Source organism: Balaenoptera borealis, assembly GCF_965194805.1.
Source record: "Balaenoptera borealis genome assembly, chromosome: 13".
Lineage (NCBI taxonomy): Eukaryota > Metazoa > Chordata > Mammalia > Artiodactyla > Balaenopteridae > Balaenoptera > Balaenoptera borealis.
The window spans coordinates 98,531,492-98,554,434 of record NC_138870.1 but is presented as its reverse complement, the minus strand read 5'-3'; the positions used below and the strand labels follow the sequence as shown (position 1 = coordinate 98,554,434).

Sequence of the window (22,943 nt, the reverse complement as noted above, 5' to 3'; positions counted from 1 at the left end):
CTACCTATTTTTAGGCTAGTGTCATTACACCCACTGATGGTGCTTTCACTTACTCGACCTATTTCGCCCCCTTGAAGTAAATTACGCTCAAGAATAGGAGACTGAGGACTTGCAAATATCGGTTGGTTGGCTGCAGATAAAAGAGTAGGCAACTGTTTCTTCAGTAACTCATTCTGTGGCAGTGTGCCTGGGAGGGGGGTTTCAGAAATGACTACCTCAGAGGAGTTCATGTTTATAGAAAAATGGAAGGAAAATAAGGATGACTGGCAATCTTTTCTTTTAAACTTCTCATTAGAAAAGGTTTCAAATGTACAGAAAAGTAGAGAGAATATAATGAACTCCCACAATAAGCAGCTGTTTTGAATCATCACATTCTAATGGGATAACTAGCAATCTCTGTTTCTTCCCTAAGTCTTCCAATAAGATATCTCACAATGAGAAATTAGTATTTTCAGAAACTATCCTACATAGAATTAAGTTTCCTTTCTGCATCCTGCCTTTCCTTACATATCAGAAGTTAAGATGAACCAGTCATGGATAAGCAACGTTTTATGAAGTAGCTATAACTCATGGGGATCCTCAGTTTGCCAATATGACAGAGAACTGAAATATTAGTATCAGTGATCAAGTAGAAAGTTTTAGATTGTGACACATAGAGTTCTATTAGTAAGGATGCAAGTATTAGATGTGCATTTGGATCTCTACTATATAGATAACAAGCCTTTCATTTCACAAGGAAGCTACCAGTTTGTTTCAGGCCCATAGTTTTCTAATCTCTTACATGATGAATTTTCTAATTTTGGCTAGTACCACAGACACTCATAAATCGATGATTTTATTCATTTGCTCTTGAGTACATCAGTTCAGACTGTATGAAAAGATTCTTTAAATATTTGTAAAGTTCACGTGGGGTATTAAATGTACTGTCGATGCTCTCCCCTTGTCACCTCTCCTTACATGCCTTCGAGCCTCGGAATACAACATGACCATGGTCAACATACGATCTAAACAAAATCTTTTGAGCTCCTCCTACGTTAGGTACGACAGCAAGAAAAAAGAGAAAGAAGGTCTGTAACTATAAACAGATTCTAGTCTAATTGGGGAGACAACAATAAGAGAAGAAACAACACAGAAGAGAAACAGCACAGGGAATTCCCTGGCAGTCCAGTGATTAGGACTCGGCACTTTCACTGCCATGGGCCTGGGCCTGGATCCCTGGTCGGGGAACTAAGATCCCACAAGCCGTGTAATGCGGCCAAAAAAAAAAAAAAAGGAAGAAAAGAATAAAGCAACAGCACAGAAGCAGTATAAAACTACAGCACAGCCGACATGATCCTGCTTAAAGCCCCGTCTCTGCTTACTGGAGTTGCCGGCTGCGGAGGCAGCAGTGGCGCCGTCGGGGTGGGCACAGAGGCTGCTGTACTCTGCTGGGACAGAGGCTGCTGCTGCGCCTGGTCAACTGAAGGAGCAGCAGGAAGTGAAGGCTGCACTTGGGGAGGAAGCTGCGTTGGTGGCGGTGTAGGCGTTTGTCTTGGAGGAGGATGTAGAGCCTGGGACTGTGGCCCAGGTGGCATGGCTGGAGGTGTAGGAACAGGGGCTGGAATTGCTGTTGCTGGTGGCTGCTGAGCCCCTATGCTTGGGGGAGTGTGGTGAGGGGTTGGGGTACGACTAGGTACAGGTGAGGGTGAGTTCTGATGCAGAGCTGGTTGAGGGAGAGGGGGACAGTGAATGTGGCTCCCTTGAGACCCAGGAGGCATTATAGGAGAGTTCACAGGGCAGGAAGAACTGGACATTTGTGCCTGTTAAAATGAAAAACATAACAAGACGCAATTCAGAACAGAATTAAAGAAATATTTACATAGGCAGGCTATATATACATTTAAGGACACAAACTGATTAAACAGAAACCAGCAATGTATGCCTCCATTTCAAAATGTGTCAAAAACCCTATTATTGGGGTCATATCTTTGGAAAATCCAACCAATACAGTATTTAATTAAGCAGACTTAAAAAAAATCAGCAGAATGGCCTCAGCCACCGCAGAGGCACGGGACAGGTGAGCATGCAGTGTTTTCTGGCTGTCCTATGCTCTCTTCAGCCAGGGTTCTTCTTTCTGCACTGCAGTGCTCAGTAAGACGTCATTTTAAAGAGAGTTCACTATTTTAAAAAATGGTTAAAACTATTTTATTTTATTTAAAATCTAATCTTTCTTACTTATTAGCAATCAATACCACTTCTGTGTCACAGAGTAATCCTTTCATGTTCAGAATACCATGTCCATAACTGTTCTTATTAAAAGCTTAATCATCTATTTCCACCCATTATTTGCTGTCACCCTTCTCTGTAAAAACCCAAATTAAGAGAAGTTTCAGGAATCACGGAAACAAGTTTTAAAAAAAACAAAAACAAAAACCCATTTGTGAGACATACTTGAGACACTGGTGCTTGACTGCCAGACGGAGCCAAAGGCATATTTGTTACATTCATTCCCTGTGTTGAGAACTGAGTCTGAGGAAGGAACTGGCTCTGGCTGGAAGGCTGCTGCATGCGAGGTCCATAGCCCATAGGCTGTACACACATACAAAAACAAAAACAAAAAAACACAGAGCACCAAATTGTTTTTTTTCAGTTATTCTACTACAGCTGGAATTACCAATTGCTCTGGCCCTGCTATGGGGAGGGTGGGGTAGGAAAGGAAGAAAGTGGTGCTACAACAGCTGACGCTCATGCCAAGATAGTGGAGAACAGCCTCACAGCTTACCTAAGCCCACCGTAAAGAAATTACACAAATGCATCTAGAATGAGGCACAGAGGTAACTGTCTACACACTCCGTTTGTTTTATAAGTGAGGAGAGCGAATCACAATTTCGTGAGGTCTTTGCTTACGTAGGTGGTATTGTTAAAGCACAAACTATAAGACTCCATAATGACTAACTATGGATACCAAAGGCCAAGAACTTCATAGTCTAAGAAAGGTATTTGTTTCATAGGTTAAAATGAAGCATAAGACCCCTCATTAAACACAGCAGACTGGTGCTAGACAACTCCAAAAAGGCTTAACAACTGATAGCACTAACTAACTCTGAGAGGCAGGGTAAGGGTTGAGGCCAACATGGAAAGCTGGATGACAGGTTTAGAATTTGCATAAGGAGCAGTGAGATGCTCAGAGGCCATCTTCTCCACTCTCTAAAATCAGGCAACTGCCCCTCCATCACGCTTGACAGTTTCCTGCCTGGGTAGGTTCTGTGTTTGGGGAAGAGAGGCATTACGGAAGAGAGATGACTGTGTCAAAGTATGCAGACTACTCAACAATGAGACTCCAGGCAGCGGCAACTGGCTGCTCTTTTAAGCTTTCTAGTACTGTGACTATGTATGAACAGTATTTGGAAGGAAATCTTTCTTTTAGTGTTTATTTTATATAAATTATAATCAAGAAAGTTCTTAACGATACAGGATCCTATAATAAATATACTTTAGACACCTGCTTTTCCCACTTAAAGCTGTAAACACCTTTCATGCCATCATGTAAGTTCTGAAATTATTGCTTATGAAGCATTCCAATTTACAGATGTACCGTAATTTAAACATAATGAATCACTTACAGTACATTCAGGCTATGGCCTTTTCCTAAAACACAGTACATAATGTAGCATCCTTAATATGAATTTTCTTCAAATTATATCCTTTTAGTATCTCAGGAATTATTTCTGTAGGATAAATTTCTAAAAATAACGCATACAGGTAAAAGAGGTAGGTGAAAATTAAGGACTTTAGTATTCTCTGCCTAATTGTGGTATATGGTTTAGTTTTAATTATTTAATCATGTCTATACTAAGGGCAAATACAACAGAATTATAGAAAAAAAATCAACGTTAAGAATTAATTATGTATAGTTAGCTGTTTAAGCAAGCGTGAGAATTTTTTCTCTCAAAGAAAAAGGATTTTAGAAATGTCAAGTAAAGGCCAAAAAGATTACCCAGAGGTCAAACTTACCGGGTTGAGAGTTCCAGGTTGGGCTAACTGTCCATGGTGCTGAAGAGGAGAGGTTTGCCGGGGTCCAATAGGGGGCTGGGGCATGCTCATCTGGCCAAATTGATTCAAACCTGTGAATAAGTGTAAAATATTAGATCTGAACACCTTCATGTAATTGGAGAATAAAAGAGTTCTTATTTATGATTCTATGACACTGTATCAGGACAAATAAAGGCACCTGCTTCCAACTGTGAATCTCTTGTTTCATTCACAGCAGCCACAGAAGGGCACTGTTAATTAATGTATGGTCTCTGAATCAAATTTTACAATCTGGAATAAATTTCATCTTGGCTAGTTGTTTTTAAATGGATGCTTGATCATTTAATGTCTTTTGCCCCTTGACCTGTCAGCCAATCTGCTCTTCACCCTTCCTTCCTCCCTGGGCTCCTACTCTAATAAAAGGCTTTCTGATTTCTCAGGCAGGTAATTATGATACCTGCTGCTGGCCTGCGGCAGATGTCATCTTGTAATACACTAGGAACTCTGTTAAAAAAAAGCCATGGTTAAGTACACTGATTTCTTTCATAACTTACCAGGCTGTGGAGTTATCCGAGGCATCATCTGGTTTGGCACACTGCCACGGATCATAGATGGATCAGGAAGAGGGCCATCTAGAATGGAACAGAGAAATGGTTAGAAATGCATCTTTCAGGCAGCCATTCCCCTTTAAAAAATAAAGTGTAACTTACAGAATTCAGTCTGAGTATCAAAAAAATAAAGTTATGAACTAGACAGGAACCTGAAGAAAATGTTATTTCTGGAACACAAGAAGATGCATCCAAATGGTTTTAGTACATTTCTCTATGAACCAGGGTGCTTTCAGCACTGACAGGACAATAATATAAAAGCTCATATTTAAAAAGACTAATACAGCATTCAATATGCTGTTATTTGGTCAAGCCTGATTATTTCATTGGTATGAAGAATACCTCTATAGACAATAGCCACAGATTTTGTCCAGTGACCAAGTTTGACTGTGTACCCCAATAATGTGTTTTTATGCATACAAGCCCACTGTGAACAGACTTTAAATAATACACATATCATACTGCACTATATCTCACGCACCTCTTAAATACAAAAATAGAAATAACTAAGAATGATGAAAATATACATATGTGTATACTCTAAATGTATATTAAAGAAACTAGCACCTTTAATATGAAAATAGTTTCCTTGGTTTGCTCACTAATTATGTTTATGGTATCTTCCGTTTTTTTCTTCTTTCTTTAAAGCTTCCAGGTAGGGCTTCCCTGGTGGCGCAGTGGCTGGGAATCCGCCTGCCAATGCAGGCGACATGGGTTCGAGCCCTGGCCCGGGAAGATCCCACATGCCGCGGAGCAACTGAGCCCGTGCGCCACAACTACTGAGCCTGCGCTCTAGCGCCCTCGAGCCACAACTACTGAGCCCGCGTGCTGCAACTACTGAAGCCCGTGTGCCTAGAGCCCGTGCTCCACAACAAGAGAAGCCACCGCAGTGAGAAGCCTGCACACTGCAACGAGGAGTGGCCCCCACTCGCTGCACCTAGAGAAAAGCAACGAAGCAGCAACAAAGACCCAACGCAGCCAGAAACAATAAATAAATAAAATAAAATAATAAAATAAATAAATTTATAAAAAAAAAAAAAAGCTTCCAGGTAGTATTTACTTTAGAGACCTTTCTCATTTCATTTTATATTTTCTTCAATATTCTGTGTAGTACTTTTGATCTTTTTGTTTAAAGTTTAAAAAATTTGGATTCTTCTACAATTAATTCCTGTGTATGGGGTAAGACAGGAATCTCAGTCTATAAACATATACTTGGGGCTACTCAGTTCCACTAATATCCGTCCCTACCTTACTGCACCAGTACCATCCTGTTTTTATTTTAACATAAGACTACAGTTTAACATCTGATAAACTTTTAACTTGGCTCAAATTTCTGAAGAATTCAAGTAAATTCTACCACACCCAAGTATCTCAAATTTGTCTACTTGTCTCTGTATCTTAGTTACTGCCCTAGTTCAAACCATTAGCACTGAGGCAGTGTCCACAACTCTAGTCTTGACTTTGTTTCTGAACAATTGTTCTCCTACCTACTCAAAAAATACTTGCATTTTCCCTTGCTAGTGGGGCCTCTGTGTATGCTGTTCCCTCTGCCAGAAATGCTGTTCTCAATTCTTTTCACATCATGGTTCAATGAGAAAATACATCTAGCGCAACACTGCAGTTAACAAATGAGGCTGCTAAAAGTTCTCCAGTTGACTACTTCAAGGCCTGTGGGGGGTAAATTTCTCAGCCCACTTATAAACCACTAATGGCCTAAGAGCTGGTACCTGCTGGCTCATTTGGCACTATCTATAGGTAGCCAGCTTTCCCTGACTCAAGAAACACAGGTTTTCCCTATCACAGCCTTTCACACATCATTTAAATAGCCTGTATTTTTCCTCACCGTTGTGTACCCACACCATATTTCACTGCTTGGAACCTAGTAATGAGTCAATAAATGAATAATGGAATGCAGGATCATCTTGGCTATACAGTTAATTCATTAGGTCAAGAAGGCTGAAACTGTCAAGATGAATTTCAAATGATGCTTCTAAAAAATAAACAGTTCTTAGCCTTTGAACATATTGGGTCAAGAAGGAAGTGTGACAATGTAAGTAACATGATATTGATTGTTTAGGATGTATCAAAGCCAGTAAGGTATTTGAACCTGCTCAGTCTACATCTATTGGCTGGCTGCCTACCATATGCAAATCAGTGAAAACCTGTGGACTATCACTTCCTAGGTGTCACTATGACAGAATAATATCTTTGGCACTAAAAATGATGCCATATTGTCAAGCCATGTCCAGAAATCTTCAATATACTGTTCAGTTTACTGTTTTTACTAGAAAATGAATTATTTTCTTTGAAAAGGCAAAAAAGAGTCATTTGAAAGCTCTAGAATAGTTACACAAGCTAATGCAAATTAGGGAATCTGGTTAGGAACCGTTTTATTTCAGTTTCTCCCCAAAATACATATAATAAAAAGCACTTACTAGAAGTCATTCCTGGTTGTGGCTGCCCCATGTTAGGCCCTGGGTTCATGGAAACTGGCACCATGCTTGCAGCACTTGGTAGCATGTTCTGTTTTTGTAGTCTAGTCCTTCGTTTTTCTTCTAGTTCTTTCTGGATCTTATAGATCTTCTCAGCTAGCAGGTGGTAGTATTCCGCCTTTTTGAATTTTGAAAATAGAGATGAGGAAAAAAGAGGGACTACCATCAGGTAACAAAAAATGAACTAAGAACAGACATTAGCTTCATTTAAAAAGGTAGGCAGAAATGAAAACGGAGAAGAATAAATCTAATCTACTTTCCTACAACATTCCAAATATGAGCTCATGTTTGGAATGATCATATGAAAAGCTGCTATTATAATGAAACTACATAGTAAAGCATGACTTCTCAAAGTAGGTTTACAATTTACAGCATGTGGGAAGAATATGCTACGTTTTGGAAAAGTGCCAATTTAGGGAGGAAAGTTCAACTGATACAGAAATACTACTTGAGATGAAAATACTAAGCAGCTGATTCACCATATTATAGTGAAAATAGCACAGAGCTGCTAACAGCTCAACCACTTTTTAGCTGACAGAAGGACAACCCAGATAAAGTGTCACATGAGTGTACTGTATTATTAAGAGGAAAAATGTAAGATTCTTGACGTACACTTTAAGAAAACTGCTTTGTTATCGTGACTCCACAGTGAGAATAAGACAGGATGGCTAAAGGGTGTCCTCTCAAGTATAGTATTCCGTGTACGTGCAACAAAGAGGAATAAACTAAACAGCCAGAAGAGGTCCGCTTTTGCCTTGAGTAGAAAAAACAGATGCTCACTCGATTGTTCGCAGATTCATACATGTCCCCTTCCACTTTCCGGGCATACGCAACCAGGTTTTCCATCCGTCTGTCTTTTAAAGCAGCAGGATCCGGAGTAGGAAATATGGCTTGAACACTAGGAATAGAAAATCCTACCACTGTTATATCATGTCAGCATTTTTTTCCTCACCATATAAGTACACAGTATTTTAAATGTCTTCCTGATTAGTATTTTCTCATTTTTATACAATGAACACTTCAGATAAAATTTTAAAATGAGGTATGAGATGTCTTCAAATATAAATTACTGACCAAAATGAAAGTGTCTCTCTGTGGTAATGAAAGGGTTTTCCTGATCAGAATTAAGAAATGACTCCATAAAAATACTCTCTGGTCCCAGTCACTCTAACGTAGAGCAAAAAAATTATACTGTGCTATTTGCATAAAGGAAGTGAGAAAACCTGACCTTTGCCAAAGTACCAAGTAACAACAGCCTTAAGATCCTTCTACTCTCTTTATTCAGCTTAGTAAAATAAAACCTAATAATCTCTACAAAATCTTAAATGATCAAAAACTTAAAGTGAAGGGAACAAAAATGCATAATAATTCTGCTAAATTCAATGTCTTTTGCTCTCTAGCAATTCCCTGCAAAACGCCTGTCACTAACTTTCCTGAAGGTTGACAAAATGTGATGTCAGCTACTAATTTTATCATCTGGACATCTCATGTTCAGTTGTGTATTGTACCTGAAATAACCAAGCGGAGAAGAAATAAATGGAAACCCGAATTAGTAAAAAATTTGCAAGCACATAATAAACATTTAACATCAAGTCAGATGATCAATCCCAAATAATCTATTGTGATCACAAGATAAGTTTGTTTTGGTTATTCCTTATTAATTCAGTATTAAAATCTCAGAGTTTTCTCCTTGTGTCAAATTCCATTTCTGATGCTATCATTTGAGAATTCCTAAATGAAGCTCAAGTTGAATTAGTAGGCCAATGTAACATAAAAATAAGAAGATAAAAGACAGACCACATGGTTCTAAGCCAATAAAAAATTGGATGAATTGAAGGAGATCCCTCTATTAAGTGTAAGGGAAATGAAAAAAGACCGATTCTTCCAAGAAAAAAAAAATGCTGCATTTTGTTTGAAGTATAAGCTCTCTAATCAGTGAGGGCAGAGCTCTATCTTTAGGATACTGGGCACATTACATTTTACCACTCTATATGCCTTCCCCCTCTTTCATCCAACAAGACAGTGCTTGTGAGGCAGTGTGCCTGGCAAACATAAACTTCACACCAAACAGTGCAGGGGTATTTCACAAACTACTACTACTATGTGCACATTTGGAGGACCAGAAGACCACAGAGAGACCACCCAAACAGATTCAATTTGTCAAGATAATAAAAGCTTTACCAAGGATAACAACAGAAGACAGTGTTGCCTCTACCATTCTAATGATCTAAGACCTAGTTTTTCTTTTAAAATATGAGTTTTGTAAAGACAGTATTAAATGAATAATTTTTAACTAATATATATTGATTACTGTCGCTAGGCAGAATCATTCACACACCATTAAAGGTTGAAAGACTCCTAACAAATGATGGTGAAAAAGTTGAGAAGCAGAGAATAGGAAGCAGGAAAGCCACAGAAGTATCAGCAGCAGCAGGCAGGCTATAGAAAAATCAGTAATATTTCTCTTGTGTTTAAGTGCCTGGCAGATTGGTAGCATGTTGACCTGGTAACTCCTTATGAATAAGACAAGCCAACAATCTTACAGTTTGTGAACAAGATGATTTCGAAGATCCTGAGTAATATCTTCATGCCATTGTTTCCGAATTCCAGTACTGGATGGTTGAGCTGATGTTGGCATAGGACCCAGGGAGGCCACACTGGCATTTTCACTCATCATTGGGCTTTAAAAAGGAGTGAAATAGTTTTAGTGAAGAAGGGTAGGAGAAAGAGGATCTCATTTAAGCAGAGCTGACAGTGATGACTCCAATAGGGCCGATACACTATGACAAGTCTATTTACACATAAAGAAGTCTGGGGGAAATGGTGTGTATGTATTTGTACTTGTGTGAGGGAAAAGAGTTAAACCCACAACATTTCTTTGTGTGGAGGGGTAGATGATGTCTTCTGTTTAAAAGACTAAGTCTTGTGTTATAAGACTAAGCTGTCACTCTGACACAGCTTATCCCAGGGAATCCACTGGGCAATGGACTAATTGTTAACACTGGGATAGAGCAAACTCGTTTTTTAAGCAGCTGCATGGAACTTTCTACTGTATTTGGGAAGGTGTCAGTTACCCCAAATAATTGATACAAGTTCTAAAGAGGTTATAGAGAGCCTAAAGAATAAACTCATATTATTTGTCTTCATTCATCAAGGATATCTTCAAATCAAGCAAATTAAAAAAACTCAAGGAATTCTAACAAGTGTCTGAAATCTGACAAATGGCACAACCCAAGATAAAACTTACTTTTGAGAATTTATGGCTGAATGCAACATCGAGTCAGAAAGAAGATTCGACGTTTGAACCCCTACACCTCCATTTACTCCCATAGGACTAGCACCTAGGTCAAAACAAAAAGCAAGACAGAGTGTTTTAAATACCAACAACGACAATAAAAACAACAAAAACGGATGAAGAGAAAGCAAAAGCTATGAAAGTACTAGAAGAAAATATCACAGAAATTTTTATCCTTTCAAAGTAAGACCCAAAACAGAAGTCTTAAGGACATTTAGAAATTTGAGTAATAAGTAAAATAATCACCATAGACAAAGTCAAGAGACAGAAGGCAAATCAGGGGGAAAAAATGCTAGCATTGTATATAATAAATAATCATTTGTGATATAATTAGCAACACATATATAAAGGCTAATACACAAAGTACCTTTACAACCCAGTGAAAAAAAGATGAAGAACCCAAGAGGAAAGGAATAGGCAATTTACATAAAAAAGAAATACAACAGCTTTAAAAGTATGCAAATATGCTCAACTGCATTTAAAGTAAAACTTAAAGTAATATATTTTTTATGTATGAAAATGTGAAAACTTTTTTTTTTCTTTTGACCGTGCGGCTTGAGGAATCTTAGTGGCTTATGGGATCTTAGTTCCCCAACCAGGGCTCGAAACTGTGCCCCCTCTAGTGGAAGCGTGGAGTCCTAACCACTGGCCCGCCAGGGAATTCCTGTGAAAACTTTTTTATAAAGTTTGAGAACACCAAGTGTTGAGAAAGGTTTGGGAAAAGAAGCATTTTCAATAAAAATTCATAGATGTGTAAACTGACCCACTCTTGGGAGAGCTATTTGGTAACTGCTAAACAAATGAAAAAATGCATGCATACATTGACTTAGGATTTCCACTTGATATTCTGTCTTACAGTTATACTCATATATGTATGGACAGCCATAAGAGTAATGACGCTAAAAGGAGCTAAAAACTAGAACCAAAATTGTTTAGGGAACTGAATTAATATATGCAGGTGCTTTCATAAGCACAATCTATGTGAGGACATGTATGATGACCCCTAGGGAGGGGAATGAAAAACAGTGTTTGGGTTAAACATTTTAAATTGAATACTCCTTCAAATTGGCTTGAATAGCTCTATGTACATATATTAACTTTTTCGATTAATGATTTTAATGAATATTATTTCTTTAAAAACAAAAAAACAAACAATATTTACACTAAACTAGATTTTCGTGTGGTTAAAAAATTTTGATATACAATTTTATTAATGTACCCTCCAAGATATTTAAAAAAAAGAAAACAAAAACTTCCCTAAAATGAAAATAATTGACTAGATTTCTAGACAATGTCTAATAAAAATCCTGTTGCCTTCTCTCATCATGCTTCCCAAATGCTTAGGCAGAACTCTGTTTCTGACATCATCAAGGCAGGCTCTAAAATGTAGTTGCTGGTAGTGGTCTACTTGTCACTATGAACACTCCACGTGTGAATACTCATTTTCAGAAAAATTACGTACCCTTAACACAGATTTGTTTTACTGGTCACAACAATATGAAGGTAAAAGAAAAAGTGATTACACTATGTATCAATTTGCTTATCTTACTGCCTTCTGATGGCACATGAAAACACAGCCAAACATTCCCTCTGAAGTATCCAGGTCCATTACTGCAAGTAATGGCTCCATCATAACTTGAGAAGAATACCCTCACACAGGTTCGCATTCAAGACCCTAAGAGTGAGCATTCACTTGAGAATACAAAAATGTAGGAAGAAAGACACTACTGGCACTGACAGAGAATAAGTCAGAAAGAAAATGAACAAAAAAAGAATTCAAGGCACCTAATATTCAGTGAGTACATATATACATACATACATACATACATACATATATACATATATATTTAAAGCCCTAGGGCAAATCCTAAGCCCTAGGAGAATACATATTTTTTCTAAGCCCTAACAAAATCTTTACAGAATAAGTGAATTCAATAGGAACCAGAAGATTAAGAATGTGGTCAAATATGGTCATGGAAGGCTTACAGTAAAAAGCTCTAATTTGGAGTTCTGGAGTGGATTCCCTCTTCCCCTCCCTGCTACAGAATCTCTATAACCTGATACACGTAGTAGAGATCTTGCTATTTTGTCTATTTAGTCACTTACCTGCCCATCCAAACTAGAGATGTTTCAAAAGTAGGGATCATGCCCCCTTTAGTATGTTTTTTTCAGCACACAGTACATCTAAGTGAATGCTGTTTTTATTCAAATGCCCTTGTCAATCACAGGTACCTAAAATTTATAACTCTGAGAATGTCCCAGCATTACAGGACTTTGGTATAAAAGGAAAAATTACTTCAAAGGAGGCCTTTGACTATCTGGCTTGTGCCTGAAGAAAAGAAACCATGATGACATTTTACGTTTGTTTTACACCAGTTTTCAAGATGGGCTCTAACACAGCAAAGAAATATCTGAGGTATTCTAAAAGTACTGGCTCACAATGATGGTTATTACCAAAAAGGCACCATTAACTCAATAACAAGAAATAAATGGAAAAACCTGATTAATCTTAATCCTAAAAAAATTTTTTAAAAGACACTGAGAAAGGGGGAAAAAGAAATCCAAGAAGCTAGTTAACTTTCAAATAATTCTGTGGGTACATATAAATGTACATATAAATACACAGATGACAGAAGAAGATGACAAGAACTAAACTGGTAATTATACATAGAAACTTGAAAAAGTAATGGGAAACAACCAATTACAAAAATGAAAATCTAGGGGATTTCCCTGGTGGCGCAGTGGTTAAGAATCCGCCTGCCAATGCAGGGGACATGGGTTCGAGCCCTAGTCCGGGAAGATCCCACGTGCCGCGGAGCAACTAAGCCTGTGTGCCACAACTACTGAGCCTGTGCTCTAGAGCCTGCGAGCCACGACTACTGAAGCCCGCACGCCTAGAGCCTGTGCTCCACAACAAGAGAAGCCACTGCAATGAGAAGCCAGTGCACCACAACAAAGAGTAACCCCTGCTCAATGCAACTAGAGAAAGCCCGCGCATAGCAACGAAGACCCAATGCAGCCAAAAAATAAATAAATAAATTTATTAAAAAAAAAAAAAAAAAAGAAAATCTAGGTCAGGAGTAGACAACTGCATTGGGTCAAGATCCTAACGCTCAAGGAAGACGCACTCTACATAACTTGGAAAGAGAGAGGAAAAAAGCAATCATAAGTCGGGGGGGGGGGAGGGAAAGAGGGAGAGGGAGAGGGAGAGGGGGAGAGAGAGAGAGAGAGAGAGAGAGAGAGAGAGAGAGAGAGAGAGAGAGAGAGAGAGAGAGAGAGAGGGAGAGGGAGAGAGGGAGAGAGGGAGGGAGGTGGAAGAGGGGGGAAACGAAGTCCTCAGATCTCTATTAATAAACAAGAGCGTGAAAACAAGCCTGAAAGGCAGGAATGCTCTTCATTCCAGTTTCTAGTCCAGTTTTTAAAACTCCTTTCTCTATAGCTGTTTAACAAGTTAGCATTGCTTGTTATGAAATAGTGTACATTTCCTTAAGTTAAAAATAAAAATCAGGGGCTTCCCTGGTGGCGCAGTGGTTGAGAATCTGCCTGCCAATGCAGGGGACACGGGTTCAAGCCCTGGTCTGGGAAGATCTCACATGCCGCGGAGCAACTGGGCCCGTGAGCCACAATTACTGAGCCTGCGCGTCTGGAGCCTGTGCTCCACAACAAGAGAGGCCGCGATAGTGAGAGGCCCGCGCACCGCGATGAAGGGTGGCCCTCGCTTGCCACAACTAGAGAAAGCCCTCGCACAGAAACGAAGACCCAACACAGCCATAAATAAATAAATAAATAAATTTTAAAAAATTAAAAAATAAAAAATAAAAATCAGTAAGATTTACATTCTTACAAGAGTAGCGTGCCCAATTTTCTCATTTAGAATCAAACAATGTGCAGAAACTAAAGCCTACTGCACTTATTAATAGAGGGATGAAAATGTTTCAAAAGAAAAAGCATGGTAGATTATTCCAAATTAGACAGTTGTCTAATTACAGAAGAACTTCATCATCAAGAACAATTTTAGAATAAGAGGCAAATAATTAAAACTTATGAGCTTACCTGTGCTGGGTATTTAACTATTTATACAAAATTGCTTAATGTTCAACTGCCTGACAGTAAAGGGACAGTCATAGGGCAAATCTCCTTTATTTTACCATACAATTAGAGAATAAAAGCCACTCCCAACTTAGGATATTAGAACACTGCTCACACTTCCCCTTCCCTCTCAGTTTTATCATAGGAAGAGGTTAGGAGAACAAGTGTATTTGATAAACTATTTCAAAGGCAAATGACTACTGCTGCCAGATATGTAGAAATCTATATTAACAACAACCAAACATTTCAAATCAAAAGAATACTACCAAAAGAATACTTCGAGCCAAAAGAGTTTCTTTGTGCCAAGCCAAAAGAGTTTCTTTGTGCCGTTTAAAATATCAAAAAATTTGGAAACTTAAATGTCCACCTGTAACACACCGTTCTATGCAACAAAATACTATACAAGTATTAAAAAGGATACATTAGACATGGAAACTGAAAGATGTCCACATTGTGTAAAGAAATAGTCTGTTATAACACATGGGATCCCATTTCTAGAAATATGAACTAATATATGCATAACAGGATTAAGAAGGATATAAACCAAAAGCAGTTGCCTCTGGTATGTGGATTACAAGGGGATTTCTACACTATAATCTTTTAAAAGTTACTTCAAAAAATTAATCATGTAACAAAAAAAGTAAGAGAGGGAGACAGGGAGAGAAAGAGAGACAAGAAAAGAGACAGACAGACACACACAGAGACTAAAATAAACTAAGACGTTAACCTTGCATATTACATGGTATTTACACACACAACTGGTATCACATCTGTCACTAGGAGGACACAGACTTACTCATGTTGCTCATGGGCCGCATCCCCTGGGGAGACTGTCCAGACTGCTGGTTCTGCTGGTTCTTTGCTTGCACCTGGGGCTGTGTTGGCATCTGATTTACTTGATAGGGTAGTCCAAGGGCTGCATAAGCCCTTTCTATAGAGCTGGGATCAATCTGACTAACAGTGCTTAGGCTGGGAGCAGACTGTTGACCCACCCCTAGAGAGCTAGTATTTCCAAGTCCAACTGGTGCTCCAGTCAGAATTGCTAGAGAAAACAGAAGAAACAGTATTACAACATTAAAGATGGTGAGAAAGAAAACACTACGATGTCTGAGTGAATTTTAAACACAAAATTATTGTTATGTGATTATGAAATACACACATCTTGTTTCCCATTATTTCCTTGAAAAAACTTCTAGACGCAGAACTGATTGGTCAAAGGGGATCATTGGCATGAAAAGCTGTTGATGCAAAATACCCAAAAGCCTTCCCACAGGGTGTATCAATATTCCCATCAGGGTGTATGAAATGCCTCAGAGCCACACAAAAGCCAACACCAGGAAGCATCATTTCTATCAATGTGACAGGAGAGAAATGGTACTTTACTTCATTCCTTAATTTAATAGGGAACTTTTTGGTATTTCCTCCCTCTAGTGAACTATTTCCTAATCCCAATTCTCTACTGGGCTATTTATGATTTCTTCATTAACTTATGGAATTTAATTACTTTTTAAAAACATGCTATATATATAGTTCCAAATTTATCTTTCAATCCTAAATGCTAAATATTTTGTTTCTAAAGGAGGTGTGGTGGCTGCACTTTCTACTTTTGACTTGTCTTTCCTCTAAGAAAAGCTCATCACCCCAGGCTTCTAAAAATAATCTCAAACTCTCTTCTTTCTTTTTACATTAATTTCAAATTATCTAAATATTTAGATCACAGGTACAAAAGAGTAACTTGCCCAATGTCAAAGCAATGATCTTTCTGGATCTTATTTTGGGTAATAAGTACTTCCATTCTAACCTTATTAATATGAAGTTAGTGGTAAGTGGAAATAATCTAGTATGATAGCACTAGGCAGTCACAGGAACTTCACACAATCAAGAGGTACTCTACATCTCACCAAGTTGCACTGGTGAGTCTAAGAATACTTTTGATATAAAAGCTTCAAAAGATTTAGTCACTTACACTGTTGATTTCTCTTATCTCCAGCATTTTTAAGGGGTAGACACACAGGACAATCATGCCTTGTACAATTCTTCCAGTGTGAAATGATTTGTCGAGAAGATGCACAGTGTGCCACTAAAAAGAAAAAAAATGATTCTTTTTTCAAATGCAGGTTATATTTTTACATTACTATTAGCTAACTTATCGATCACATAATGAGGGCTACAAATGTTATTAACTCATTGTATCTTCATAACACCTCTATAGGGTAGTTATTAATCCTCCCATTTTATAGTTGAGAAAACAGGCAAAAACTGGTTAAGTAATGTGTACAAAGTCACAGAGCGCCCAAAGTGCGATTCAAACTCAAGCGGTCTGGCTTCCAGAGCCCCTATTTTTCACCACAAAGCTGTGCAATCTACTTTACATTATAAAAACCTGGGGACTTCCCTGGTGGCGCAGTGGTTAAGAATCCGCCTGAAAAAAAAAAAAAAAAAAGAATCCGCCTGCCATACAGGGGTCATGGGTTCGATCCCTGGTCCGGGAAGACCCCACATGCTGCAGAGCAACTAAGCCCGTGTGCCACAACTACTGAGCCTGTGCTCTAGAGCCCGGGAGCCACAACTACTGAAGCCCACGCGCCTAGAACCTGTGCTCCGCAACAAGAGAAGCCACTGCAATGAGAAGCCCGCGCGCTACAACAGAGTAGCCCCCACCTGCCACAACTAGAGAAAGCCCCCGTGCAGCAACAAAGACCCGATGCAGCCAAAAATAAATAAATTAAAAAAAAAAAAACCTATAAAAACAGATTTCTCTTTAAAAAAAAAATGGTACAAATGAACTTATTTACAAAACAGAAATAGTCACAGGTGTAAAAAAACAAACTTATGGTTCCCAGGGGGGAAAGAGAGGGGGGGATAAACTGGGAGATTGGGATCGACAATATACACACTACTATATATAAACAGATAACTAATAAGGACCTACTGTATAGCACAGGTACTCTACTCAATACTCTGTAATGACCTATATGGGAAAAGAATCTAAAGAGGAGTGGATATATGTATATGTTTAACTGATTCACTTTGCTGTACAGCAGAAACTAACACAACATTGTAAATCAACTATACTCCAATAAAAATTAAAAAAAAAAACCAACACACAGATTTCTAATGACTCTATAAATATACAAACTGTATTAAGTTAGGTAACATTCTTTTAGTATTGGCCTACATGATAATTAGCAAACCCTCAATAATATTTAAAGCTATGCTGGGGCAAATGAAAGTCAGTAAGTATCACCCCAAAAGGGAAGAATCTAAAACTTCCTCTCCTACTACATCTCTAGATACTCATTCACAACATGATACTGAATTTTATCATAACTTAATACAGAGTAACGCATTATCAGTAAGGAGTCTCAAAATAGAAGAGAGAAAATGTGATCAGCTCTAACTGTAAAAAAAAAAAAATTAATTGCTGAGCACAAAAACCCTTTGAGTCCACTCACCTTGGCAGGACTTGCCTGACTGGCAGTGTGTCATGTGGTTAAGGACGTTCTTCATTGTACGACAGTGGGGAAGGTTGCACTGCCTCACTTCCCCATTGGCCTGCTCTCGCCGCTGGCACTTGTGAGCGTGCAAAAGAAGAACAAGCTGCTGCTGGATGAGCTTGCGCTTCTCTGGATCAGCTGTGTGGGCTCCAGAACCCATCCCTTGGGCCACCGGAGTCACCAGGCCTGGCTGCTGGACCTGCGGGGTCTGCTGCTGGCCCTAAGGGATAAAACAATAAAGATACATTTGATGTTAGGTGTCATAGTGTGCTACCTCCTTAATAAATACGGACTTGGAGATTTTCGATGAAAACCTTTAAGGACAGTCTACCATGTACCAGACCCAATTTTTTGACACAGGGGATTCTACGATAAATGATGACTTCTACCAACAAGAAGCTCAATTTAACAAGAAAACAAATTGCTACATTAGCAAGCAATATAATCAAAATATGTATAACATACAGAGAGCAAAAGAAAGAGAAGGACAATTGTAAAACAACTATACTCCAATAAAAATTTTTTAAAAATGTATTATTTGAATTTGGTTGCTCTGAAGCAACTCTTCTGAAAACAGAAAGAGAAGGACATGGTAAACTCCAGTGCGAGGGGGGAAAGGAAGGGATCTTTTGTGAAGAGCGTGTTCAAGTTAGGTTTTGAAGGATAGTGAAGAGCTTCTTGGCAGAGCTGGCAGGGGTCTTTCAGGTGGGTGAAAAATTAGTTTCTGTAAACCCTGGAAGAAATTTGGTTTTTCCTAATAAAAAAGTAAACATTTCTGGAGGCAGAAATGCCATGTTTTATTCATCTTTCTGTCTCCAGTACTTAGCGGAGTATCTGAAATATAGGCATTCAATGACTATGGGACACAAAGCAAAAAACCTAAAACATCTGAAAAGGAAATAAAATTCCTACAGGACAATTTTTTCCAAAGATGAACATGGACTACTTGACACATTTACAAATAGAGATAGTTTAACTTTAGAAAAATAGCAATGTTAGAAGCTTTGGAGATTTTACCATAACGAAAATCACTGTTAAAAACAATTTGTAACTTTGAAAGGGAAGTTACTTCTGTGTAATAGTATCAGATACAAATCAGTAGATATGGTGATCGAGAGTTGGAATCCTTTTTCAGAGAGTCCTTCCCAAGAGGAAAAAGGTTCCACTTTTGTATCCTACAGAAAGAATTGCTCACAAGGAGAAGCTGCATATGGCAGGACCCCAAAACTTTCATTGTAGCAGCCCCACTTGCTCCTATTTGGACAACATCCTTACTGGTCAATACTGCAAGTAAAAAAACACCATGTGAAATGGAAGGAAGGCACAAGCTTCCTCGATCACAGGGGCCATCCATTACATCCTAGTGTGTATAGTATAATAGAAGACATAAAAGGTTTAATACAATTCTTCTGTTAAAGTGTCAGATGGAAGACAAATCTGTAAACAGATTACTACCCACCATGTTGGGCATTCCTCCACCAGGAACTGCCTTTTTGTCCATTGCAAATGGAGATAAGCTATTTGGTAGTACAGACTTTGTCGGAATCTGGAGACCAAGGCCACTGGCTCCAATCTGCTGTCCAGAATTCTGAGTGTATGGTGAACCGTAAGGATTAGGGTTGTTCATCATTCCCATCTAAGAACAAGAAACAGAAGAGAAATTAAATCTCATTCCCCACACTAATAGGACATTACTATTTCCTTTCCTTTTCCACTTCCTAATTTACAAAGACAATTTTAAAAGAAACTCTCTGTATACATAAACAGACTATAATCTAGGGGCCTGAGGTACAGTAAATTTAGAGCTGTTTACTGTAAATATAAGATAAACATTTTAGAAAAATGTATAAGCGTCTTATTTAGCTACATCTACTAAGCAGGCTCTGCCATTCATCTCCACTTTTAATGCACTAAATAACTTTCATTTAATGTGCAAACTATAACTTAATAAATTCAACTCAACTCAATAAACCATCTAATCCTTAAATATATTAGAGAACTTGATGTATCAAAATGCTTATTCCAGCATTTTGTTTATATAAAAGGTAGAAGACTTTAGATATAGCACGCAAACTCCAAAGTCTGCACCATTTCTTGCTGTCTTACACCTAGCTGCTTTATTAAATTGCCTCCTTGGCTCTTAAAGTAATCTGAGTGTATTTGCAATCCCTATGTACTTTAAAAAGTAAGTTTTGGGAATTCCCTGGCAGTCCAGTGATTAGGACTCCACGTTCCCAATCCAAGGGGGCACAGGTTCGATCCTTGGTCGTGGAACTAAGATCCCACATGCTGTGCGGTATGGCCAAAAAAAAAAAGAAAAAAGAAAAAAAAGGTAAGTTTTTTCCTGTGTTTATGTAAGTCCATGTGGAACCATCATACTGTATAATGATTAACTTAAAGAACAGAGTATTAATTATTCAAAAACCAAATGTTTTACTGATAACAATGATGCAACTTACAATTCTATCCTTCCACATAAGACCCCACTGTAAGTCAATCATCACCTACTAGCAAGCACTCAGAATGGAAACTAATGACACTACAGCTACTGTTCAATTAAAAGGAGTCATACTAGATTTCTATATCCTTCTCAGACAGATCCAATTCTACCAAAGGGTCCTTCAAATTCTGCCTCTAGCCACCCAATCCCCATCATTCCCATGTATCCATGCCCACTGTCACTGTCAATACAAAGCTCTTCATCACAGCTTTTGTAGACTGTGACTAACAGGTTTTCTTGCCTTCTGTCCTCACTTTTTTCTACTCACAAGGGGGGAAAACCATGGTATACCAGATCTTTCATGATCTTCATGAGAACTGACTACTTCTGCATGGTATCCTATCTCCTATACCCATTAACTTGCAAACCTGAGAGCATCATGCTTCTTGAATCGCCAGCATTTGCTTAAGCTTTTCCCTTTCCCTACAACTAGGCAGTGAGTGGCACACCCTCCTTTCCTATTTTTTACTCCTGAATGCTAACCTGTAAAGGAAATAAAATATTAAATTCGCAAAGAGACAGGGATGATGATAGGGAATGAGACTGAGGGAAGTGGCACAGTGTAGGTGAAAGCATAAAAAAATGAGGCAAGCATGAATGGGAAGCATCCAGAGTAAAAAATTTATTCCGTCTCCAATAACTGGAATTTCCTACGTGAATCTGGCCAGCAAGATTGTAGGGACAATCAAATACAAAAACAGGCTTAAACACAAAGTTCAGGTTTCTTTTGGTAGTTTCCAATGTGGCTGGGAGTGCTACTGCCACATATTGCTTTTAAAGTACTAATATTTATACTAATATAGTTCCAATAGTATGCTCGCCTACACCTGGAGGAGTTATATTTTACTTGTATTTCTTATTAGCATGGAAATTTATGGTAGACATAAAACAAAAGCCATTTAAGAGTCCATAATTTATATAGATAAAATGCTGGGATTTGGAAGATGCCTTGATGTCTCCTGTTAATAAGCGTAATGCCTTTATCAAACACATCCTAGTAGAATCTGGTCCTTCACACATTTGTTCACATAGATATTGCCTTGACTGCCTACACCAACCGAGTTTCAACCAATTCCTGACATTGCTTGTTCCCTCAATCACAATGCATTACCTAGAAACTCCAAGTTCACTCTGTAGCAGACTACGGTCTCAAATATACAGATTATACTAACTGCTGGTCAGCTGGCAGTAATTCATTCCTGACACTTCTGGTCACTCTGACCAACAAAGACTCTCGGGCTTTTTGTTTACCTATCTCCCTCAGAGTTCTGCTGCCAGTGTTAGAAAATGAAATGCAACCAACACCCCACCGCTACCCTTTCTATTTACCTACCCCCCACTACTCCCCCACGAAATAGAATAGGAAGGGAATATACTGTACTTAATTTCTGCTACACTGTAGTTATTTGATCTTGTTCCCTTCTCTATAGCTAATGTGATCCAGATGTCCAACTAACTACCACCTACCTGAACAGCAGCGATACAGATCTCCACCTAAACTGAAAAGGCAGAGAACCAGGAAGCCACAAACAGTTCCAGGCAACTAAAACCAAAGGACCTGCAGGGGACTATTTTATCTTTCTTTAAAAATAAATCTGACACTACAGGTTGTTTCTTAGTGTTCAATACATTAAAAGGGAACACAGGAACATATAAGACACACCATGGTATCAAACACTGACAAATAAAAAAGTAGTGCCCAATATACAACAAATGTAACAGTTTAGGAACATTTAACATAGGGACAAAAATCCCTTAATAAGACTTGCAGGCATCAACAGTAGTGCACACCGATACTAAATGTGAAAATGTGACTCCGTGATTCACCAAATAATAACAAATTAAACTACATCCTGACACGTCCTCCAGCCTATCAGATTTGATAAATACATCTATATCCAAGTCATTCGCCAGGCACTATGTTAACCATGGCGGGGGCAGGGCAGCATGTACAATGATAAACAAGGAAGACTAGGGATCTCTCAGAACAGAACCGACAACCAATCCTAAACGTTTTCTAGACTCAGTCCTATTACTCTTATACCACTGCCTTAGTTTAGGTGGGCGTCATCACCCCATAGGGACTATTTTTCAAATTGATATTGTACACCTAAAACCACACCCATCTAAATTGTAAATTTGGGAATAAGATCTTCCTCTTTAGAACCCATCAGAATATGGCATTAAGATCTGTCTTTTTCTCTCTCAACATGGATTCTTCCTCCCTGCCTTATACTTAATACCCTCCTAACTGGTTCTTCCTACCTGCTTCACTCCTTGCCTATCCAAGAACACCCAAGAAAGACAAAGATGCAACAAATCAATCATTGCTCTTACTTTAAAACTTTATAGGTTAAACACTCTTTAACATCACATGCCAAAGTGCAACACAAACTGATGTTAATTTTAAGAGAAGAGCTCCAAAAGTAACAATTTACATCAACTTTCAAA

At 38.5% G+C, this 22,943-nt stretch overlaps 1 protein-coding gene across 2 annotated transcripts in view; it reads right to left on the bottom strand.

The window, feature by feature from the left end:
- Nucleotides 1-22,943, bottom strand: part of EP300 (EP300 lysine acetyltransferase) — a 73,394-nt gene that overhangs the window by 25,719 nt on the left and 24,732 nt on the right. For both annotated transcript variants that reach the window (XM_082351418.1, XM_082351417.1), the window contains exons 3-14: nucleotides 19,452-19,628; nucleotides 17,951-18,212; nucleotides 16,462-16,575; nucleotides 15,292-15,537; nucleotides 10,359-10,452; nucleotides 9,655-9,792; nucleotides 7,892-8,009; nucleotides 7,055-7,229; nucleotides 4,566-4,643; nucleotides 3,994-4,103; nucleotides 2,431-2,568; nucleotides 1,362-1,799 (exon numbers count right to left, since the gene is read on the bottom strand). In XM_082351418.1, coding sequence (XP_082207544.1) covers nucleotides 1,362-1,799; nucleotides 2,431-2,568; nucleotides 3,994-4,103; nucleotides 4,566-4,643; nucleotides 7,055-7,229; nucleotides 7,892-8,009; nucleotides 9,655-9,792; nucleotides 10,359-10,452; nucleotides 15,292-15,537; nucleotides 16,462-16,575; nucleotides 17,951-18,212; nucleotides 19,452-19,628 — 2,088 coding nt within the window. The remainder of the gene's footprint in view (nucleotides 1-1,361; nucleotides 1,800-2,430; nucleotides 2,569-3,993; nucleotides 4,104-4,565; nucleotides 4,644-7,054; nucleotides 7,230-7,891; nucleotides 8,010-9,654; nucleotides 9,793-10,358; nucleotides 10,453-15,291; nucleotides 15,538-16,461; nucleotides 16,576-17,950; nucleotides 18,213-19,451; nucleotides 19,629-22,943) is intronic.